The sequence below is a fragment of the Drosophila albomicans genome, chromosome 2R, assembly GCF_009650485.2.
Source record: "Drosophila albomicans strain 15112-1751.03 chromosome 2R, ASM965048v2, whole genome shotgun sequence".
Lineage (NCBI taxonomy): Eukaryota > Metazoa > Arthropoda > Insecta > Diptera > Drosophilidae > Drosophila > Drosophila albomicans.
In genome coordinates this window covers 9,615,231-9,639,296 of record NC_047631.2, presented here as the reverse complement: position 1 = coordinate 9,639,296, position 24,066 = coordinate 9,615,231, and the positions used below count along the sequence as shown (strand labels likewise).

The 24,066-nt window shown below is 34.6% G+C and overlaps 1 protein-coding gene across 1 annotated transcript; it reads left to right on the top strand.

Moving 5' to 3' along the window:
• Positions 1–5,366: 5,366 nt before the first annotated feature.
• Positions 5,367–7,410, top strand: LOC117574159 (uncharacterized). The gene is made up of 3 exons (XM_034257844.2): positions 5,367–5,521; positions 5,923–6,080; positions 6,712–7,410. Exons 2-3 carry the CDS (start codon positions 5,958–5,960, stop codon positions 7,234–7,236), a joined length of 648 nt encoding a protein of 215 aa, XP_034113735.2. The 5' UTR covers positions 5,367–5,521; positions 5,923–5,957; the 3' UTR covers positions 7,237–7,410.
• Positions 7,411–24,066: the final 16,656 nt, after the last annotated feature.

Sequence of the window (24,066 nt, the reverse complement as noted above, 5' to 3'; positions counted from 1 at the left end):
GTAGTCAAGGTCGGAGCCGCCCATATTACCTCCAAGCGTACACTTAAGTACCTGGGAGTGACGATCGACTCGAGGCTGAGTTTTCGGGAACATCTGCAGGAGGTTGGCCGTAAGGCTGCTGTCACCAACAGGGCGTTATCTCGCCTGATGCCCAACACCAGGGGCCCCAAACAGTGTCGTCGAGCATTAATTTCGAGCGTGACAAGGTCCATAGCCCTTTATGCTGCTCCTATCTGGGCAGACGCCGTTATCAAGAGCTCGTACATCGGCGGCTTGGCGTCAACCTTCCGGCTGAGCGCCATCAGAGTCATAAGCGGTTTCAGGACCGTTTCCGACGAGGCTGCACACGTCATTGCCGGCATACCCCCCTTCGAGGAAATGGTCAGGGAGAGGGTAAGTGTCTTCCGGCAACTCCAGACTGGCTCCTTACCCAACGCCGAGAAGAGATCCATTAAACAAAGGGCACAGAGGGAATGCCTCGAAAGGTGGCAGACCCGGTGGAACGAGGCGTCCAAAGGGCGGTGGACTCACCGGCTTATCCCTCTCATTAAGGAATGGACGACAAGGAGTCACGGCCAGTTGAATTTTCACTTGACCCAGGTCATCAGTGGCCACGGCTGCTTCAGGAGCTACTTGTTCCGGTTCGGACACGACACAGCCGAAGAGTGCCCCGCTTGTTTCCCGACTGCGGTGGAGGACGCCGAGCACGTAATCTTCCAGTGCGGTAGATACGCAACCCTCAGACAAGAGCTGGCAGTTGCAATTGGTGAGAGGTTAACTGTGTCGACATTGGTTCCGCTGATGCTGGTATCGTCCACTAACTGGACACTGATCAGCCAATTTGTGTCTGCGGTCATGAACGAGCAAAGGAGGGCCGAGAAGGCAAGACAACGAACGAGGGAGTAAGTGGCGCCGACGCACTTGTGAAGCATTGCTTCGCGGCCGTCCCACAAGAGCCAGGCTCCGCTAACTCGGTTTTCTTCTTCCTTTTCTCTAGACATAATTTCCTATAACTCCACTCTGTAAACTTTTTTCTAACCTATACTACGAATAAAAAAAAAAAAAAAAACACACACACACACACACACAGACACAGTGAAAATGCATCTGCTTGGAAATTGCGGTGCTCTTTTTACCCTTCTTTTTGTATGTGTGTATGGGGTGCGATTTTCGTTTGGTTTTAAAATAACATTTTGTTAGGGTAACAATGTAAGATTTATGTTACACAGATGTAACAGTGCTCGCTGTATGTATTTGATTAGTCTGTTCAAAGTGGCAAACACTTAACTTGAAGATCAATTAAAAAAGTTGCCACAACTTTAGCAAAAAGTTGCGTGTGTTGTAGTATTTTCATTGGTCGCCATTTTATTTATACCGCCATTTTGTATGTGTGTGTTGCAACTGTATTTATATGGCACTCTATATACGACTTCTCAGTGTCATATTTATCAACGTCGGTGGCAAATAATTTTATTAACTTTTGCAACAAAACACAACTTGCTACAGAGAAAGTGAGAGACGAGTTCAGAGGCAACTCTGTAAACTGTGAACTATTTGCGGAAAGTTTTCGGTGCAGATTCAGGTACAGTAGAGTCTAGTAATTGCGCCCAGGACCAAGTCGGAGGCAACTTTGTGTTCTTGTGTTCCATTCTGTTCGTATCTGCTATCTGCAGCGCATATTTTATTATTATCCTTTGCGCAAATAAATAGACTTTTGCGCAAATTACAAAGAGCACAACTAACTGGCGACTTTAAGTTGAACCAGCGACGCGACGCGAGGAGCAGTTGCATGCCAATGTCCTGGGCAAAATGCATCCTGCCCCGTTTTGTTGCCAGCGACAAAAAACTTTCTGCAGATCTAATCAAAAATTCACTTAAAAAGTTTGCACCATGTCCAGAGCCAGAGCGAACGGCGAACTAAAAACTGCGACTGAGAAATGAGAACTGAAAACTGCGACTGTATTGCAAGTGCCTCTCATTGTTGCACCTCCATTGTGAAAGAGGAAATGTTGTACAAAGTCAGTCGAAGAGGCAAAAGTGCCTAATGAAATGTGCTCTAGCTCAAAACTTAAACAATCCACAAGCAGTTTCACTCGCTTTATGAGTTGACGAACATAGCGCCCTCCAAAAGTAACTCAAAAGATAAAAGACACAACGCTGCTGATAACAGCCAAAGATAGTGTGTCAAAAAATACTTTAATTTCGTCATTTACAATTTACTACAACAGTTAGTTCATTGCTCTGTGCGACACAAATAAAGTGGCAATTTCAATATGATTTGGGCAACAAAAAAAAAGGGAAAGAAGAAAATATTAAACTAAATTGAGCAACTGCGCTGCGCCAAATAAAGTTGAAGAATTTCACTCCCCAGTTTCCATTTCCATTTCCCTTTTCCCATTCGCGTTGCAGCCCTGGCAAATTGCAAAGAAATTTCCCGTGCACACTCCAAATTTTCAAGTGCAATGTTATAAAGAGACCTAGACTTGTAGTGAGTATTTGGATGCTTGCTCAACTCTCAAATACCCTGTATATATTTAAAATTTAAATTTTTTTTTGCATTGTTGAATATTTTATTAATTTATCAATTGAATAATAAAAGCAATTATATAGTTATGTCTGCACAACTATTAAGTACCCTGTATAAAAAAAATTGAGAACATTATTAAGTTTTTGTGTTCATTTATAAATTTTGAATTTTAGTAGAATTATTATAAATTTCATTACAGGGCATTGTTCACGCCAATATTCGCTATAATGATCAAATTTTTTTGTAGTTTCTTTCGCTGAAATTTGCACAAAATTGCAAATAACTTGCAATCAAGGTGCAGGACTAGTTTGTAGTCTGAGTATTGCGGGGGAAGAATGAAGGCTGGCGGATGTTGAAGTTTGCATTTCCCTAAACGTCGCGTCGCAGCGTCTGGAAATCAATTTAAGTCAACTCAACTCAACTCAACTCAAGTCTATTGTTTCAGCGTCTGTTCTCGCTTTAAACCAGCCTCCATCTAAGTTGCCCCCTTTTCCTATGGATTTCATTTTGGAAATCAGCGGCGTGGGGGAAGCTGCTTTGTCGCCAGGAATTTTTATGAGCTGCTGTCGCAGACGCCGCCGCCGCCGCGGCCTGATATCATGAAACTGCAGATTCCTAACTCCTACTGCTCCTACTTGGACTATGGCGGCGACTGTGACTGCGACTCGGTCGCTTGTTAATATTTCACCTAGATTGATACTGAAGGAACAGCGCCAAGTGGCAACATCCCAGTGAGCAGGAGGAGCATCGCAGGCTGCAAAGGAATTTCATTATGTGAAGCCAAAGCCAAAGGACAAAGACATGTTTTTAATAGTTTCGCATGTTTGCCCTGTGCCAGCATTTTCCTTTTTCACTCTGCTCTGCTCTGCTCTTTTTTTATATATTTGCAAAAAAAGTCCGTCTATTTTTTTAGCATGCTCAAAGTTACCAGATTTTTGCTTTAGCGCTTGGCTAGAACAGCATATTTAAGCAGCGAACTCGAGCTCGGCAAACAAAAGAAAAATGCAGCAAATGCGCCAACAAGTTTTGCGACGAATGTCATACATCGTTTAAATGGTTCAAATCTTTATCTTTAAAACGAGGTGCTTAATCGCTGATAAATGGAGGATTATATTAGTAAAGGAAAGTGATTTAATTGACTCCAAATGGGGTTGCTCTGACTGACTGACTTATTTAGTGACTTAACCGTCAAGTATTTAAATTATACTTAAATTACTTAATTATAGTATAATATTAAAGGAAAGTGATTCAATTGACTCGAAAATCTACTTATATAAATGACTGACTCACTTCTTTACTGACTTAACCATTAAGTACCTAAAAGGTAAGACAGGGTGGGCTGTAATATTACCAACTAAAATCGCGCATTTAAGATTGTTGTATGGCTTATATTAAATTTTTTTTCCTTGCAACGTTAACCGGTAAGATCTTGAGGCTGCAATCTTAATTTAACGGGTGTTCAATGTTGCCTTATAAGATCCAGTGGAATGAACTGGTATGATATAGCTTAAATATGTTTGAGTAATGAGCTAGAAGTTAAGTGCTATACAGAAAGTCTTTAGAAGTGACAGACTGACTTACTGACGAACTGAACTATAATCCTAAAGCGGTAAAAACAAGGAGGCTGAAATTTTATCGACTCTAATCATCTTAAATCGATCATTTAGGTTTGATTGAAAAGTCAACAAATTAAAGCTGGTGTAGTATTGTACGAAGGTTGCTATTTATTTTTTTGAGCAATTGTCAAATTGAGCGGGATCCAACGAGAACAATCCTTTTTTACGACCAGGTGTTTATGCAATATCGAATGTATTCTGGTGGAAGAAATGTCCAAGGATGTCTCTATCTCACGATATGTCACATGATGATCCTGCATTATCAGTTCACGCATGGCATCAATGTTTTCTGGCACAATGACTGCTTTTACACGACCTTCTCGACCTTTGTCTTCGAGCGAGCATCGGCCAGAATTCACTAAGCCAGTTTATCATAGGGCTATAAGATGGCGCTTCATCGCCATACAAAGATTTACGTTCATCGATACACTTTTGTCGTGATAATCCACGTCGAAAGTTGTGAAAAATTATTGCTTCACGAGTTAATTCCATTTCTCTGCCGAGTTTTTGATTAATCGTTTATCGATATCAAACGTGGTCGAACATGAAAAAGTTGTATGGAGCTTTTATCGATAAAAGTCCAAATTTTTTTTGGGAAATAGCCAATTGGTCCTAATATGGCTAGAAGTGACCTAGGTTAGAAACTTAAATGGCAACCCTCGTATAAATATGTTTGTTTTATTAACGAAGAAGTTTACATTTTTTTCTATTTAAGTTATATTGCATTTAATATTGCCTGAAATCTAATAAATATTTTAATTCACTATTATTTAACTAGCTATTTATTTGAGACGTTTGCCTGATAACTTGGCAGCCCTCAACATTGGCAGTATTGCCTTCATACTATAAGATAAGGGAGAAATGAGTGACTCAATAGACGAGTTCTCTCAATAGCCTTATCTCTGATAAGCGAACGCGATTAAGTGCGAATTGGGTACAGACATTTTGGTAGAAAGTGCATTGGAAGCATTACAATCGAAATCGAACGTTTTATTTATCAATACTAGCTGTCGGCTCAATGGGATTTCCTTGATTTGAGGCGTCCAAATATAAGCATCATAAAAAGTCTATGAGATCTACATATGTATACATAGATAACATACGAATGGACTGACGGACAGACAAATTAGATGTTACCAGAACATTTAACATTGAATGCTGAGTCAGAAATTGTTTTTCAAATTTCACAATTTTCACATTTTCAACAAGAAATTATATAAATTGTAGTTGGCTTTTTATTACTGCACTATTAGATACTTATTTTTAAATATTGGTGTGTATAACAAGCTTTTTATAATTTGTTCGATTTATGTTGTGTTTGTAAGTCTTAATTTGCGACGATCAAAGCGCAAAGTAGACAATGTATTGTAAGACTTTGGTAAGTTATTGGTAAATTGGGGCTAAAATACGATTAAACAAGGTTTTTCAGCTCTTGCATCATATTTCTGATAGTCATGTGCACACTTTTGAAATTTATCCAATGTTAGTATTAAAGTGCGAATGACCGCGATCGTCAATTGCTTTATTAAGATTACGTATTGCCATCAATCGAAATCAAATAGAGCTACTATACGTCAATGACGCGCCTCATTGATAATGCATTTATAACATATACTAACCATATGTCAGTTGTGAGCATTTACACTTAGATTTCCATGGTCGATTTCACCATGTGTTGTGAGCATGGCTCTCTGCGCTCTCTTTCTTTAGCCGACACTTCCAGTGGTTCCTGATAAGCATATGTAGTTATTCATCAACAACAAAACCGTTTATTTTCAGTTGTTTAACGGATTCACAAGAGAAAACATCTACGAATGGCGGCACAAGTATTAATTGTGTTGCTTTTGGCAATCAGTTGGACGCACGGTCTTGACTTAAACTCACTGGAAAATTTCAATTGCCGTAACCATCAGCCGTCAACATTTGATATCGAAACAGTAAGTAATTAAACTGTAAATCTAAAAAGATCTTGGATTTTATATTTTTAGTATGCAATATATAATTTGTTATAATTTGTGTTCAATAATTTGTCATCAGAGAGCTTTGAATAATCTGCGATCAGTGATCTCTGTTGCATTGATCCTTCTCGATTTGCGATGATCCATGTTCTATGATCATTAAACAGATATCGCATAAATTTTATTTAACAGTTAATAGATTGCATAACATAATGAGATGCGATCAGTTGTAATTGTTGAATGGTGATATGTGATCTTTGATGGTTATATTGAATCATTGATTTGCCATCTGTAATTAGTGAGTGTAATCTATGATCTATGACCATTAAAGAGATATCGCACATCATTTAATCAAAAATCTAATAGATTGCCTAACATATCATATGTTTAATGAGCTGCGATCAGAGATCTTTGTTGCACTCTATTGTGCTATGTCATCTTTGATCCTTATTGAATCATTGAATTGACAACTTTAATTCGTAATTAGGGAGTGCAATCTATGATCTATAAAATCATTGCACAGATATAATAGATCGCATATTACAAATTTGAAATCCACTCTCTATAACTTAATGACGATCTTACTAATTGTGACTTTCCTGTTTCACAGATGGAGGGTCTATGGTATGAGGCAGGAAGAGCGCCTGCAACCCCTGCGTTAGCCTGTCTCAATGTTACGGTGCCAGACAGTGTGGATAATGGTGATATTGAACTATATCTGGAGTATATTGACACACATGATGGATCGAATCGGGCTGTCAAGGAGCCAAAGAAATTTCCCTGGGATGATAGTGCGTCCAAAGGCATCTTCAACGTTTACTACGGCTCAAGCAAACAACCCGTGGTCATATACAAAGTGGTCGTTAGCGAACCCAGCTACATTACAGTGATTTGCGGATATGGTACAACTTATCCATTTGCGTCCGTAAAGATTTTCACGCGTTTACGTGAGGTTGATAACAGCACTAAAGTAATCATTGAGGAACTGTTGGCAAAATCAAGATATGGTAGTTTGTTTATGTGGTCAGAGCAATCGCCAGACAAATGCAATGCTGCTGCCCGGCAACTTGCATTCGGTGTGATTCCGATACTCGCCTTTCTTTCCCTTCATATTCTGACCAAGTGCTGGATGTGATAAACTCATTGTGAAATCATCATTACATATAAAACTCATCACGCCTCTGTATTCTGGGAATATTCTCTAAATTTGCTGTGCATCATTAGATAAGCAGAGAATATTTTCTAAAATGCTCTTATAAGTTGTAATTAGATAGGATAATAAATAAATAAATGCATAGATATAAATAAATATTTATGGAATTCAATTTTTTTTTAGAATAGAACAAAATAGAACATTTTAATGCTCTAATAATTCTTAATTAAATATATATAAATGAAATTGAAAGGTTAAAGATTCTAGAATTAATGGTGAATATTAATGCTCTAAAAATTCTTAATTAAATATTGAATTTAGTTGGCAATTAATAGAAATTTTAAAATATATAGTAAAATAGATGTTTTCCTCAATTTATATATAATATTTGCTATTTTTTAAATTTTAGGGCTTATGGAAGAATTATTTATTCTATTGCTCCGATAATTTGAATTTGTTTAGGATAATGGATATAATAAAGAAATACTAATTTCATCTGGCAATTAATACAAATTACTATATATAAATTTATTTTTTTATGTAATAATAATTTCAATTTGCTTAGAGGAACAAATACTAACAGCCAGCAATACAATAAATATTCAATAGTTTGTAAAGCCAAATAAATTGTATATAATTCGAATTCAAGTGTAATTTAATGATTTCAAAACTTGAATTTAATATTGCAATGTATATAAATATTAAGTATTTCGTAATCAGTATATTTCTTTTCAAGATTTGAAATATTTTTATAGTATATGAACATTTTCAGTGCTGCTGTACTTTAATCAATATTTTAGATTTCCCTATCAGCATTTTATGGAGAGCATCGATTATTTCTCTTTGTGTATGAACTTTGTGTATGCACTCGATTTTGAGTTTTACTACTGTTTTCTAGCTGATAAGCGATTTGTATTCACATTAAATCAAGCATGTTGTATATATTGAGCTGCCGCATAAGATGAATTCCAAAGAGCGGGATAGAGAGAGAGAGAGAGAGATGGAGAAGGCAGAGGCATGGCTCAATAAGCTCATACAAGTGCAATTTGATAGCGTGCAGAAGGGAGAAATAGAAAAAGTCGAGAATGAAAATGGCATGCCACAATGAAGAATTTTCCATTTTCTTGGCAATTTTCATTTTCATAAACTGGCTGCGGCCAAATGGGGCAAAATAAAGCGAATGGAATGAAAATGCTTTAAGTAGCGCCACAAGCGTCGACAACAAGCTCAACCATGAGCTCGAGTTCCAGTTTCAGGTTCTACTTCAGCTTCAGCTCCATTGGCTTTTTTGGGTAGCTGGGCAGCTGGTCATCAAGGGAACAAACTGGCCAAGCTAGGAGCTGAAGCTTTTGAGTCAGTTTGTGTGGATTGTGGAATCAATGAAGTGCAAATCGTGGCGCAGTGGCCACTTTCATTGATTTGATGCGTTTGCGTGCCGCTTGCGGTTGTTGCATGCTTGACTTGAGCGCTGCCACATTGCCGCGCACTGCCACACCGAGGACTTGGGAACGTGGCACGTTGTCCAGCGTCCTGGGGCCAGCGTTGGCTTGTTGTAGTTGTTTACCTAAAGCTAGCCAAGTGAAATTGAAAGCCCTTTGGCCCCCATAATTGTGTCCCAACCCTTGTCAGCCTCTTGGCTGTTGGCTTTTGGTAATGGCCTCAACTATGGCTGTGTGTTAGTGTGTGTGTGTGTGTGCACAACATGATTGCTTGGCTAAAGCCGATTCGACGTAAATCATGCGATGACTCTGCGAAAATGGAGCAAACATGCAAACCACCTCATCTTCTCCTGCTTCTTTCCCTTGCTTCATCTATGTGGAAAAATCCCCTATCGCAAATACACAAAAGCGAAAGTTAATGTGGCACATGAGGTCGATGCCAGTGAAAGAGTTAACAAGTTTTGCAATTGCCAAGTTGGGAAGTTGCCTACGTGGTTCAATTATTTTTCACATTTCGTTTAATAAATCTTTAGCGTGCTTCGTAGTATGTGCTAAGGAAAGTCTGTTAAAGATTTCGATACGATAGTCTGCCAAACAATTATTATAAAGAGGCCTTCAAAAAAATAGATCCCCTATATACCAGTCGTTATTAGTAGATCTCTGATTTATATTTTCATTTTTTTAATGATGAATATTTGAAAATGAATTTTAAACACACCAAGGTTCGTTATTTTGAAAAGTAAGTTGAGATTGAATTACATATTTCATTCAATTAAATACAAGTTTTGATAAAAATGAGTAATAAAAAATTCGGGTTTTGGTTATATAATATATATATATATAATAAATATAAATATATAAGCACGCAAAGAAAATCTTCACAATAAGTTGAAATTTTAAGTAGATTATGCAGAAATAAAGTATACATCAAACACATATTTCACTCATTTAAAGGCATAATTTGATAAATCAAATGATGAAATTTATTAAAATGCATAAAATCAATTATTGTTCATATTACGTTTAATAAATCCTTGGACTGCTGCGTAGCATGTAGAAAAAGAAAGTCTAAAAATCTATGCTTAAATAGATTGTCATTAGCACAGTACACACCAAAAATATAGATTATGTATAAATAAATTGTAAAAGAAATAGAAACAGAGCTGATAAATTATATTAAATCGCTAGCTGTAGATGAAAATGAAACATCAAATATTTTCAAAGAGAATAATTTAATTCGATTTTAAATAAATTATCTTACTCTAAAGAATTATATCTTCCGTCATAAATCGCATCACAAATCCCACACACATAATGCAGCGAAGCGTTGACAAATTAAGTATCTGACAAATGCGTATTTCGAAAATTTGCATAGCAAGCGTCTATCTCAATAAATGTGAAGTTAATTAAATTTGACAGACCCTCAAACACACGCACACACACTCACCCACTCACACATATATAAAACCTAGAGTAAAGTGTAGGGGAAGAGGAGAATAGCTGGAGGAATCAACGCGATTGCTTTTGCTGTGCCACAAAATATGTGCGTTAAGTAAAATGTTGGGGATAACAAGTCGTAAATGTCGTCGTAGGTGCGACGTTCAACGTGAGTGCTCAACGAGCAGATACCCAGTACTAAAACATATACGAATAGATGGAGCCAGCAACTGCTTGCAAAACTACAGCAAACAAAGAGTAGTAAAACCCACACAAGTAACGAACTGTAGATGGCGCCAGCAAAGGTTTGCAAAACTCCTTTTAATACAAAGCAATTGCAACCTCACATATGTATGTTATTGAGTTATACCCCATTTGAGGCACTTTGTGGTTACTGAGTATAGAAATGAGAATGCGATTGCAATTGAGAAAGTCAAAAGCTGGGCCAACAGCACAAACTACAAAAGAACAGAACGCGATGGAAAAAAGTACAAAAAAAAATGAAGTAAAATGGAGAAAAAGAAATGCTCGTAAAAATTAAATGAAAATCGATTGACGTTTAAAGTGAAATTGCTCAATGTTTGCTGTAAAATGTTGGCGCAGTAAAATATATCGTCAGGGCTGCTGCAGTTTGCAGTTTGCCGCTGAGCTGCACTTCACCCGCAGGGTTGCCAGGCGCTCCTGAAATGACGAAGATAAAAACGCAATCAAACAACAAAAATGTCCTGTAAGTGTGCACCGTATGTGTGTGTGTGTGATTGTGTGTGTGGCATATTCGGCAATAGCATGTGTTGGTATTTGTGCTGTTTGTTGTTTGAGTGTGCCTGTGTGTATGTGTGTGATGCTGTGTGTGTGAGTGCAAATGCACTCGAGCACGCGCTGCGGCGATGAGGGCAACGATAACGATAACAACAACAACTGCAACTGCAACAAAAATGTAAGCAAGCTTAAATACTATTCTTTAGCTTCTAGATACCCTTTCTTTTACCCACTAAGTCGTGTTTATTGGATTTGCGTAACTATGTGTTGTGGAAATTATGACTGCAACTTTTGGTACATTTCTACCAAGATGGGTACATCTTTTGGTTCTTTTGGTACATTTTTTAATTGTTTTGTCAAAAGGTACACTTAACATGCATAAGTCTACACTAGACTACTGCATGAGTATTCTCATTTGTACCATAACAGATCTGTACATTAATGTAGTATTCTTAAAAATACTGCACTCATTCTCTACTGTACAGTATACTCTATAGGCCAGAAGAAGATATCACAAAAAACTTCGAGTGAGAAGAGTTGTACACTGTACACATAAATATGGCAAGTTTGTCAAGATTCCCAAGAGTTTCACTATTTATACATTTTTTATATAATCCCTTGATAAAATGTTATAACCGCAAAGAATATTATGAACAAAGTATTATTTTCATCAATTGGGCTACGTATAACCAAATTTTCCACCCACTTTACAAAGCGGTGTATTTGAGTTTTTTTATTCGTACATTGGATTGCTTGGCAAAATGTTAGATTTAATGAAAATATTTAATATATATTTATATTTAAATTACTTTTGTTTAGACTATTAAATATTTAGTTACTTATAATTATATTTTATTTTAATAAATTGTTTACATCTGAGGGAAGAAAATATATTGAAAGAAAATATATTGTATTCAAAAATGCTCTTAATTTTTTAATAATTTGTACCAAAATGGGTATATTTAATTTTTGCTTGTGTTTTTTTTAATGCTGTTTTGCGAAATGTAAAATTTAAGAGTAAGTACAATTTTATTTTGTCATAATTCTTTATATTTTATTTTGAAAAATATTATTCTATTACAATACATTTTTTTCTTTTGCAATGAATTATGTGTCAAAGTAGCAAAACATATTATGAACAAATTATTCAATATATTGCTTACATAAAATATTAATAGATCAAATAGTAATTCTTGGAGCAAATAATCGACATATTTACTGTTGTGATGAGAATGTTCTCACTGTACCTTAATAGAGATATACATACGGTTATTGTTTGTTTATCTTCTTAAAAAATATTTTTACTTTATTGCCAATCTGATTTATTACAAATTTATTTATTTCAGAGTTTTATTCTTTGGTTATCTTTTCATGAATTTTGTTTACTTTATTGTCTATCTAATTTATCATAAATGAATTTATCTCAAAGTGTTACATACTCGGCGATCAAGCTGTGAGTCTCTTTGTTTATTGGCAAAGTGCAGCGACATGAGCTACGTAGTAAACGACAAGGACGTCAACGACAACGACAACGACAACGACAACGACAACTACGACATCGACGACAACGAGGACAACGGCAACCTAACAGTGTTAAAGAGTTGTCATTGTGTTGTTTGCAGAGTTGTCGTTCGTGCGTTTGGTTTCTCTCTTCTCCGCTCTCCGCTCTCGCTCCTCGCTGCTGTTGTTTGGCTGCCACTGTGCAAAGATATTGCAGTTGCAAGTTGCAACGTGTTGAAGTGGCGCCTCGGTAAAATTGTGTCAAACTGTGATTGCATTTTTGTGACTGACATTCAATTGCTGTGGCTCCGGGATGTTTGTTCTTCCCATTCCATGTGGACGCGCGGGGGGCGTCTGGGCATTCGAGGGCGTGGCGGTGGCAGTGTTAAGTGCTCGCCGAGCTTTTACAACTTTTTAAATGCTGACGTTTTGCGACTTGATGCGAATCTATTGAACGATGCATGAACTTGTGTCAAGTTCAATGCGGATAACTTAAGTATGGTTGACAGCTTTTAACTCAGAGAACTATTAACAATTATATCTTTAATGTAGGTTAATCCAAGGGAATGCCAAACTAGCATATGCTGCGTATACTTAATACTGAAGGTAATACTGTTTTATAGCATTTATTTTGGTATAGATGGATAAATCATTCTCTTTTCAATGTACAGAATGCAAGTAAAGTCAAAATTGAATTGCATTCTCAAATATTTGTGTGTGTTGTTTGATAAATTGCTGCTGCAAGCATTTGTAAAAAACGACAAAAAATAAAGGAGAAATAAATGAAAAACTGCAAAGAAATGGAATGGCAATGCTTTGGTAGTTCATAAGCGAACGGAAGCAATAATAAACTTGGCAATCAGTTGTCAGTGCGTAATGGAAACTTCGAGGCAAGTGGCAAGCTGGCAAGCTGGCAAGGAAGACAAATGATTAGCAAGGACTCACGTGCCCCACGAAAGTGGGTTAAGCACACTGCGTTATGTTTGATGGAGTTGTGCGCGTGATCTTTGCCACAGCCATATCCACCTATGCTCCAAATATATATCGTGTATATATAGGTGAATGTCAGTTGGGCCAAAAAAGAGACGCGCAACAGAAACAACTTTGACCATTTTTCAGAAAAGCGGATGCAAAGAAAGCGCATCCTCTGCAGCGCTTGCAACCGAAAGCTATTCAATATGCTTTGCACGTGCAACAGCATGAAGAGCAAGAGCCAGAGAGACAGAGAGAGAAAGCAGTTGCTGTTTACGGCTAGCGAAAAGAAGCCACGCCCACACTGGCAGCCATTGCAGCCCTGGCACAGGTCGTAAAGTGACTGCTATTTACTGAGGACACAGCCCAGAAGTTGAGTAATGATGACCATGATGCTACAAGCTTCAGGCAGCGTGCAGCATGCAGCTTGCATGTTGCAGCTAGCAGGCAGCAGGTCATACGTTGCGGGTTGCCTTCTTGCAACGTATACGCAACCAAAGGTGGCAGCTTATGCAAATATAAGCGCATATTCAGTGGGTGGCACGGACTCTGAAATGTGGCATGTGGCATCTGCGTTTGCCTGCTGATGACTTTTAAGGCGAACTCTGTATTTTGATGTATTTAACGTGGATAAAGATTCATTTCAACTTTCTCTGTGAATTGATAACCTATAAACATTTTGTGGCCTTTTTCAAAGTAATAAGTAAACTTAACCAAAAGCACTCGTAAGCTATAAAAGCAACTCAATCAATGAATTGAATTTGGCTAAATAAATCAATAGTTAAACTGTTGCATATTAGGGTACATACTATATATAGTAGATGAAGTATAGGTTAAATATTTTTATGAATTCTAAAATAAAATTAAATTTTTGAAATTGCACTTAAAAGCTGTAAGAATAACTTATATTTAATGAGCTTTAATGAACTTGATTATAGATAGTTTTATATTAAAGCTTCACTATTTGGTGTAAATTGTTAACACACATACATAAATGTTGTTAGCTTACTAAAGTACTTAAGTAAAGTAAGTACTTAAAAGCTTCGAAAATAGCCAATAAATTGATTTTGATTTTATAAATTAATAAAATATATAAAGAAATTGTTATTGATACCTCATAAAATTTAGTTTTATTATGCAGCATTTTATGCTTTGATTCGAAAAACTTAAAACTTCCAAGCCTGAAAGTTCAGTCAATCATTTAATTTTAATAAATATACCCTTTAAGCTGTTTACTTTTTGAAATAGAATAAACATATTCCAAAAATGTCTAAATTATGTTATTTTATTTAAAAGTATCTAATAATTTAAGTCATAAGTTCAAAGTTTGCACACAATTTATTCACAATTTAACAAAAATTCTTGAATTGTATATTAATGAACCAAAATTTTAGCTTTAATAAGCTTTTAAGTGTAGGACTTTTAAAAGCAGAGTTCGTGTAGCCTTGAAGCTACAAAATGTTAAAAATCTAATCACTTCTCTTAATGTTAATGTTCAAATGCAAATCCAAAAGAACAAAGTTGGTCAATTTAAATACTAATACCAAATCAATGTCAGAACATTTTCATTTCGTATTTGAATAAATGAAGGCACATTTCAACACACAAATCCTTTCTATAGACTACAACTCAGTTGTCGACACAGTTTTAAAGTGTTGTCCATGTTGCCGAACAGAAACTCGTATTCTGACCAACTGCTGAGGCAACTGTCATAAAACTTTTCTACATAGTTCGTTTTTAGTCGCAAAATTCAAATTCAAATGTCAAATTAACGTCCCAACAATTCTCAACTTAGTTGAGTACATAAAGCGACACCTAGCGACAGTTATATGCAGCAAGCAACATTTTTGAACAATTTTCTTTTTGTGGCAACAACTCGAAGCTGTGTTTCTAGCAATTAAAAGTTGCCCCCAGGCACAGAGACACACGGTGAATACAATTAGATTAATGCAAGCAAACAAGAGCGTTTATTAATTATTGTCACACGTCCTCGATTCTCGATTAATCAACGATTGTTTTCTGTTTGCCGAATATGAATTTAATTAAAGTGTTTTTACGAGCACAGACGCTTGTGGGTCGTGTGTCGACTTTCCACATTTCTCCCTTGATTCTCCTGTTGTGATGCACTTTAAAATATTGCCAATATTGTCTATTCATTGCCGTAACCTCCTCGACCTTTTGCCGGTTGCCGTTTGCCCCCTCAAACAAAAAAAAAAAATGACATTAGGCTTATTAAACGTACACGTGACCACCACAAACATACCCTGTAGTCTGTTGGGTATGCACAGGCGGCGGTCGCCAAGGTTGCCACAAACATGTTACGCATAAAGGAGCTGCAACGAATCGCTCTTGGTTACAACTCTTCTCTCTGTCTCTTTCTATGACGCTGTCGCTAGAGAGTGATCTTCTTCTTCTACTCGCTCCTCTCTGCTGATGTATTTCATTGTCATAATGCCATTACGATTTGAATTGATGCATGCAAATCCTGATTATGCACAGTACACGCGTCACTGGACACCCCACTTAATGTACGCGATGTGCCACATGCCACATGCCACATGCTGTATGCGGTATGCGACATGCCACATGGATGCGACGCGTCACGTGCGTCTCTGACAATATGGCAACGTTGCTTGCAGCTAACAGCATATTACCAGAGCTACCAATGTGCTTCAATAGCAGTTAAATGTAGTCTAAACAAACTGTTTGAAAAGTCAACTAAAATGCAGCTAAGTTAGCTAGACATTGAAAAGGATCCATAATAAGAAATAAGACAAGTAAAAAAGCTAGAGTCGATTAAGAAATACCCACTAGAATACTAATTTAAATATACCTAATTAATGCACCTTAAAAATACTGAAATATACATAAATATATATCTAGAATATTCATCTATATATATATATATATATATATATATATATATATATATATATATATATATATATATAAAAGAAAGTCGTGTTATGTTAGACCACTTATAAATCAAGAACGTCAGAACAGATTTGAGTGGATATTGGTAGGGAGGTAGCTTAGAGCCAGGAGACGGACATAGGATACTTTTTATCCCCGAATTATATTCGACAGCGCGAATTATACTCCACCAAAATGGCTGCACTTATAGTAATGAATAACAGTAAGTAAACTGTCAGCGTAACGTATCATATATTTATGTACGATATTATGTATTTATACATTTATACGCAATGCCGCGAGCAAGACGATTAAATCTTTCCCAACAAAAAAAAAAATAAATAAATAAAAAAAAATAATTAATAAATAAATAAAATACAGAAATAATATTGAATAAAATAATAATAAAAAAAAAAAACAAATATTATTGTTTTATCTCTTTAATAATAGTAACTGAGCTCTACGTCAGACAGACAGACGCACTTGGCTATATCATCTCTGCTGTTGATGGTGATCCAAAATATATATTCTTTATGGGATCGAAGATGCCTCCATCTGCATGTTACATATATATGTACATTTCCTGTATGTATAAAGTTGTAACAATCTTTTACCCTATTATTATTATAATATTTATTTTATAATATAAGTATTATAGTAAGGTGTTCATTATATAAGTGTTCTTGATCTATCTCCCTGAGTATTATTTGTAAGTACACAATAATTCATCTGATTTCAATATCTATCTAACTTGGGAGCAAGCTAAATATAATACTTACATTGCTTTATTGGCATTATTGTGATTAGCTTGCTTGTAATCACATTTGAAATAGTAAAGTCCATTGAGCTCACTAATATATAATCGATTAAGCAAAATCGTTAAAAGCTTTATAATTGTTGAAACTTTAAGGTTACAATACACTAAGCAAATGAATAGAAAATATAAATAAATAAAATATAAATAAATGTAAAATATATTATATAATTATAAGACATTTAATCTTATTAAACTAATTGTCATTAATAAACATGCAATTACATAACCATAAAGGCTAAGCATGGATAAAGCAGTTTGCAAAAAGATCATTCAGTTTCGAAAGTGCAAAGCGAACGAATTTCAGTTAAATCCTTTTCATTCCCATCTCCGAATAACTTTTTAAGTTCTGACTAATTGAGATCTTACTATTTTTCGCGGTGTAATTGTCAAAATTAAACCATCCTCTCTACTACAAGCCACTTTTTCCTGATTTTCATCACAATGCATTCTAAATATGGAATCCTTTTATTACAATATTCGGCAATCCTAACATTTCTGGATATAATTTTCGATTGCAATTTCGTTATAAGTTTTTGTTGGTTTTCACTATTAATTTTATGAGACATTAATAATTCAGTTTGCATTGCCAATTGCAGATTTAAATTCGCAATTGTCGCTGCTTGATCCCAAATTTATTCCTGCAAATCGCCGAATTGTTCAATTTTGAATTGGGAAAAGAGTCTTCACACTTGATAGTAATATTATATGTACTGCATTGTGAGTCCATTTCCTTTGAACCTGTGAAGCACTTAATAAAATTGCAACAATATAAGTATGATAGTACAATTATTTAATCGAAGACACTAACCGAACTCTGCCCATTAGCATCGTTTTTCGATGTTTCAGTCCGCTAAACAGCTCATCAATAACTGAATGCTGTTGATTGAAAATCAAACAGAATTTCATATAGTGCTCTATGTCTTATCAGGGTTTGTTGAGGTTATCAATAATTTTGCTGGGGAATTTTTATATACCCTGTGCCTAATAGAGCCAACAAAATAGATATTTCAGTTGACAAACAAATTTTTTGATATTTTTATGACCACTAACCATACGTTAGAAGGGTTTGTACGAACACTTATTATATCAATATACCAAATATACATTTTGGTATATTTCAGTAATTTTTCGGTGTATTAATTTGTTTGCTTTCTTTTTGAAGACGGGAAGCAGGTATCTCTCTTTTCAGCATTCTTAATACTTTTATTTATGTTGTACTATACGATTCCATAGGAGATAATAGATATAATAGAATGTTTTAACCCGTCTTCGATGTTATCAATAAATTCTATATTGTTGTAATTTTTAATCTTGGTGAATTACTTTGCTTCAAGGGTATATAATAAGTAAATTTGATTCAAATACATATTTTATTTAGCTCAATCAACTATAGATGCTTTTCATGGTTTCTTTTTGCAAAGACAAACATATTCAATAACTTATAAAGAATTAAATTCATAAATTGCGACATACAAAGAAAGGTCTAGTCTATTTATTAAAATTTTATTAAGATATAACTTCACCATAATTTTTAATTATATTTGTATGAAAAATTTTATTGAATCACAATTGATTATAAAAATGAATACGTTGTACTTTTAAAATTTATAATTTATTTATGTACTTCTTTATATATTTGTGTGTAATAAGAGTAACTTAGAATTAAATTTTAAAGTTTACTAATAAAACTGCAGTAACTAAGATTTTAAGTTTGGTTTATTAGGATATGTAAACGAGTCTTAAGCAACTTTTAATTATGATCATTCGATATATGAATTTTTAAGCTGACGATCTCCTGAATAGATTGAAGGCAATTGCGATAATTTGGGGGGAGAAATATGCCAAGCTAATGAATTTGTCGTAAAATGTGAACTGATTGCAAAGCGAAGTTATCAAGTTATCGTGTTTGTCTTTGTTTGTTAATGCCAAACTTTAAACTGCGCACGTTTATAAATCAAAAGTGACTTTTAATTAAAAGTTCAAGTCGTTTGGAGTGAGTGTTTAGAGAAGGTGAATTGTGGGGGAGGAGGGCGAGGGTGGGAGTTGTTTATGCATAAGATGCTGACGCCAAATGTCGTTTGCTTGTCGTGGCTTAATTTTGTTTTGCCTTTGCACCCTCATAAATCACAACAGAGGACGAAAAGTGAAGCTACTGTTTTTCCATCCCCCTGCGACGCAATGCTTCACCCCTCTCCGCAATATTAATTGAAGGTGCAAATGCGACGTACTCGCACCCCAAATGGAAAACAATAAAGGACAAACAGATAGAAGAACAGAACAGAACATAGAACAGAGGACAGAGACACCGGATGTCATGCCAGCCGAGTCGAATGCAAAATACGCAACAGTTTTTGATGTGCGCCCGGGGACTGGGACATTAAAAACCCCGTAAGAAAGCTGCAGACCAGCTTGCTCGACTTCCAGATACCTGGTAACCATTGAGGAAGAATGCAATAAATCGAAATGATCATATCTGATAATTGATATTAAACTAACTATAATAATTTTAAAAATAAATATTATACACAATTATCGAACGAGTTAAATGAAGAGTTCATATTCAACTAAAACTTAAAAAAACTAAAGAATTTCACTAAAAAGATGACTAAATACACAGATACAAATGAGAAATACTTTCGATATGAATTAAAGTGTATTAAAGTTTTGACAGGCTGAAAATATTTGATAAAATCATAAAATTTAAAGCGCGTTTCAGGATTATTTTTTTAGGTTTGCACGATTTATATAATTAAAAACTTTACTTACAATTGACTCATTGAATAACAACTTTTATGCTTAAATATATGTATATAAAATATACCGAATTTATGCATATTCAAAAATGATAGATATAACATTTCAATTTACTTTTATTACATGAAAGGATAACTAAAGTATGCAAAAAGTTTTGTTAACTTTAAGGTTAACTTAAGGTTATGTAATTCTATTCATACCAAAAAATAATATAAATACTACTATAAGTGTATCGACCTAAAAGGAGACTACATTGGTTACTTTTCAGCCCATCTAGTACTTATAAGTTTGCATCTGAACTTCATGAAGTTAAAGATTTTATTTTTTGTTCGTTCTTCTTCTTTGTTCTTCGATTAGCACCAAATTGTCAAATCCCTCTATTTTTTGCTAAGTAGGTATAAAACAAGAATGAGGACTGAAACAAAAAACAGAAGCCCAAGTCTTACTGCACCTAAAAGTATCTTTGAGGTAGTCGCATTGTGCCCAAGGGTGGTTTTAACGCCCCTTGTGCAGAGTTTGGCATCTTGACTTGGCCGTGGTGGTGTCAACTCCTTTTGCGACGCCAAAAGCGGAATTATCATAACTAATAATCATAACCCGAGCAAAGTGCATTAGGTGGGCAATAGCCGGTCCGGGTATTTTGGGAAATGTGATCTGGTTTATTTTTTTGGCTAGACATCATTGGGGAGTTCATTTAATTGGCCGTCAGTCGGGGAGATTCTTTGTGCTGCTTGTGCAGCGGCAATCAGGGTTAACTTGGATTTCCGCTTCGATTCACATCCTTACTTCCTAGTACTTCAAAAACACACGTTGTCGAGTCAAGTGGGTTGGCTTTAATAGTGATGAGTGAGGAAGTTGAACAACTGCAACACTCTAGGGGAATATGAATAACAAACTGTTAAATATTTCTCATTTGTTCTATAATCGAAAGATAACAAATTTATGGCACAATATCTTTGTAAAAATTGAATTACTAAGCTACTAATATTATCTTATATTCATATTGTATTCAATTTTCCTTTCTATGGGAAACATTGAATATTCTGAAATAAAATTTATTAATATTCTCCAATATTTTTTTATCAGTTTATTTAATTCAAGACATCAATTAAACAAAAATATTTCAGTTTATTCAGCATACCAAATGATATTTATAATTTATTCGGTGAAACACTCGTTTCAACAGCTTCTTAATAAAATAAGTTTAGCTGTTTGGTTTTTAATATTGTAAGTTTGGTAGTCTGGTTACTAAATATATCCTGGCCATTATACCAAAAAAGGTTTATATACGGCTTTGTGAGTTTCTCCAATGTTCTTGCTGAAATTATGCTATATTATGGTTTGATCTGACGATCGTAATGACCTTGCTTATCATCTTGATGAAACACCCTCTATCTGGGTATAATGATAGAAACTCAAATATTCTTTCTCAACTGTCAACTTAATGGAATTATACAATGGAAAGTAATATCAAAAGCGTGAACGCGGAAGAAGATAACAACAGGCGAAGCATATACAAAGTCAGAGAAACAGAGAGAGAGTGAGAGAGAGAGTGAAGTGCAAAGAGAAGCAGCTGTACGAACTGTAAGTTGCATGAAATTATGCTTTAATCTAATTAGCATAATTTGGCGGCAATGATGTCGATGGGGGTGAAAAACCCGATGCTGACAGACCGGGCTTTTCTGTGTCCTGTTTGCAGTTGCCTTTCTTTTTTTGTGTTTTTTTGTTGGGCGACAACAAATGAAATTGAAACTGCATTATGCAGAACTACAGACGCAGACGCATACCCTGTAACTGAAAATATGCGGAGAATATCAAATTTGTAGTTGGGAAATAACTGAGGTGAATAATTTAGAAGTGCTTAGAAATGAATGAACAGCTTAATTTTCATCTTATAATTCTACTATATTCTTTTATTATATTTTACTATTAATTTTTTATGGACATTAAATTGAGTTGAGAATGAAAAGAACAATTGATGTATGAACTTAAATTATAGTGAAAAATAAAATGAAATAGTAATAAATGAAATAATTCCATTAGATCAAAGTAATTGTAGCTAAATCTATTTAATATAATCAAATTATTTTAATTATTATTATTTCTTTATTTTTTTTTATTTATATTATAGTTATTAATTATTATTGGTCTAAAATTAATTTTAAGTTTAATTTCAAGTTAAAAATGCTGGTGTTATTCAATATAATCTAGAAAACGTTAGCAAATATAACTTTATTCTAAATTTAAATTCAGTGTGTATTTAATATAATCTTATAATAAGATAGAAATAATTAGTTAGTAGTTAAATAATATTTTTTATATAAGATGTGTTTCTTATAAATTATTTACATAGTATCTTAGGTGCCAACATGCTCTTGCTGTGCATTTTTGTTGCTGTTGCTATTTTAGTTTTTCCACTCGAAAGTTGTTTTCGTTGTCGCTTTTGCATTTCATTATCGCATTTTTGGTTACATTTTGCGACGCGTCTGTTGTCGCCGCTCTCTCACTCTTTCGCTCTTTTTGTCTCTCACTCGCTCTCTCTGCTGACGCGCTCGTATTTGCATTGCTTTTGTTGTGAATGCCATTTTGATTATGATTATGAAAATGTTGTTGGCTGCATGCCTGACGCATCCGCCTCTCCCGCTCTCTTTCCCTCTCCGTCTCCCTCTCTCGCTCTCTGCCCCCGTGGCGCTCGAAATGCCCTCCCACTGTGCCACTGCCACTGCCACTTGTTCTCTAGCCATTTCGGTGTCCGCAGTGGCAACAGTTTTGTTTACATGCCTCATTGTTTGGCCACGCTGCGTATCCGCAATGTTTCGCTGCCAGGACGATGTCGTCATGCTCGACGACAAGCGGCTTTCTCTTTATGCACAAAGCGCACTTAAATTCATATTTAAATGACATTTGTTTCGTACTTTCGTATATATAGTATGTATTTATGTTTATACTTTTACTATATTTATTCGCATATACATACATAAATATTGTATATCCTTTGTACTCAAAAATAAATCACTTTTTGAGTGCGCGCTGCTTTCTTTGTCTCATTGCATTGCGTTTTTATTTGACTTTGCGGGCTTCGCCCCTTTTTTTTCTGCTGTGCTTAACTTAATTAATTTATGCAACTTTTTACTTATTTCATTTGAATTATTTCGGGTTCATTGTTTCGCGTTTGTGCTGCATTAACTACTTACGAGTAATTTTGCCAATTATGCCGAAACTTTGTCAAAGTTAAGGGCAGCAAATAGTTTTTCATTTCAACATATTTTTATTACGCGCTTACACAGGAAAACATAGAATTTGAAATATAAAAGTAAAGTTATTATGTTTAGAAACATTAAAAAACGTTATTGAAATAAAATAAAAAAAACTTCAATCAGAATATTCAATTTTAAAAGATGAACTAAATATATTTTTGACTCGAATAAAAATCATAATAGTAAATTTGACGTATTCTAAATTTTTATAGTAAATAATCTTTATAATAATACTTTCATTAATGAGAAATGTCATTCATTACAATTTCATTCATTACTCAATACTTAAATAAAACGAGTAGTAGAATACATATAATACAAACTAGTACAATATTTTTTTTGTAAATGCTTACACAAAACAAAAAAAGATAATTTAAAAAAAAAAATAAAATTGTTGTATTCTGAGTTTTTTTATTCATCAATCTTCAATCCATGTATTTAATATTTAAAGTTAAAGTGAAGGTTTAATTGATATATATTAAATATTTGAAGTAGCGTATAATTTAAACTTTATTTTCTAAGAGCTGAGATTTAAAAATATGTTCGCTCGTATTAGTATTAGTATACGTTTATTTGAACATTTTGTTGAATTTCTGTTCAAGTAAAAGTCTATTTTAAAATATCTATTTTTTATTTCTACAAAGATTGCTTGAATAGGCAATTAATGTTGACTTTTTTGTAAATTATATGAATAATTATTATAAGTATTAAAATTAGAGATAATTAAAATGATTTTTTTATTGTTCATTAGCATTACTTTATTAAAAAATGTATTAATATGTCTATAATTTTTTGTATTTTTATGCTATGGATTACTTTTAGGTATAAGCAAATTCCACCTCTCTTTCTCTTCTTGTCCATGAAGTCAATAAGACGAGAAATGCATAAATTCGCAGTCTTAACTTGTGGAGTGCATAAATGCGGTTTAACGCTTTTTACTTTTACTTACTGCTCCATATAATTA

Excerpts from the sequence above, each read along its gene's own strand:
- LOC117574159 (XM_034257844.2), top strand. The coding sequence starts at position 5,958 with ATGGCGGCACAAGTATTAATTGTGTTGCTTTTGGCAATCAGTTGGACG. Across the intron at positions 6,081-6,711 it reads CAACATTTGATATCGAAACA|ATGGAGGGTCTATGGTATGA; the intron begins GTAAGTAATTAA and ends CCTGTTTCACAG.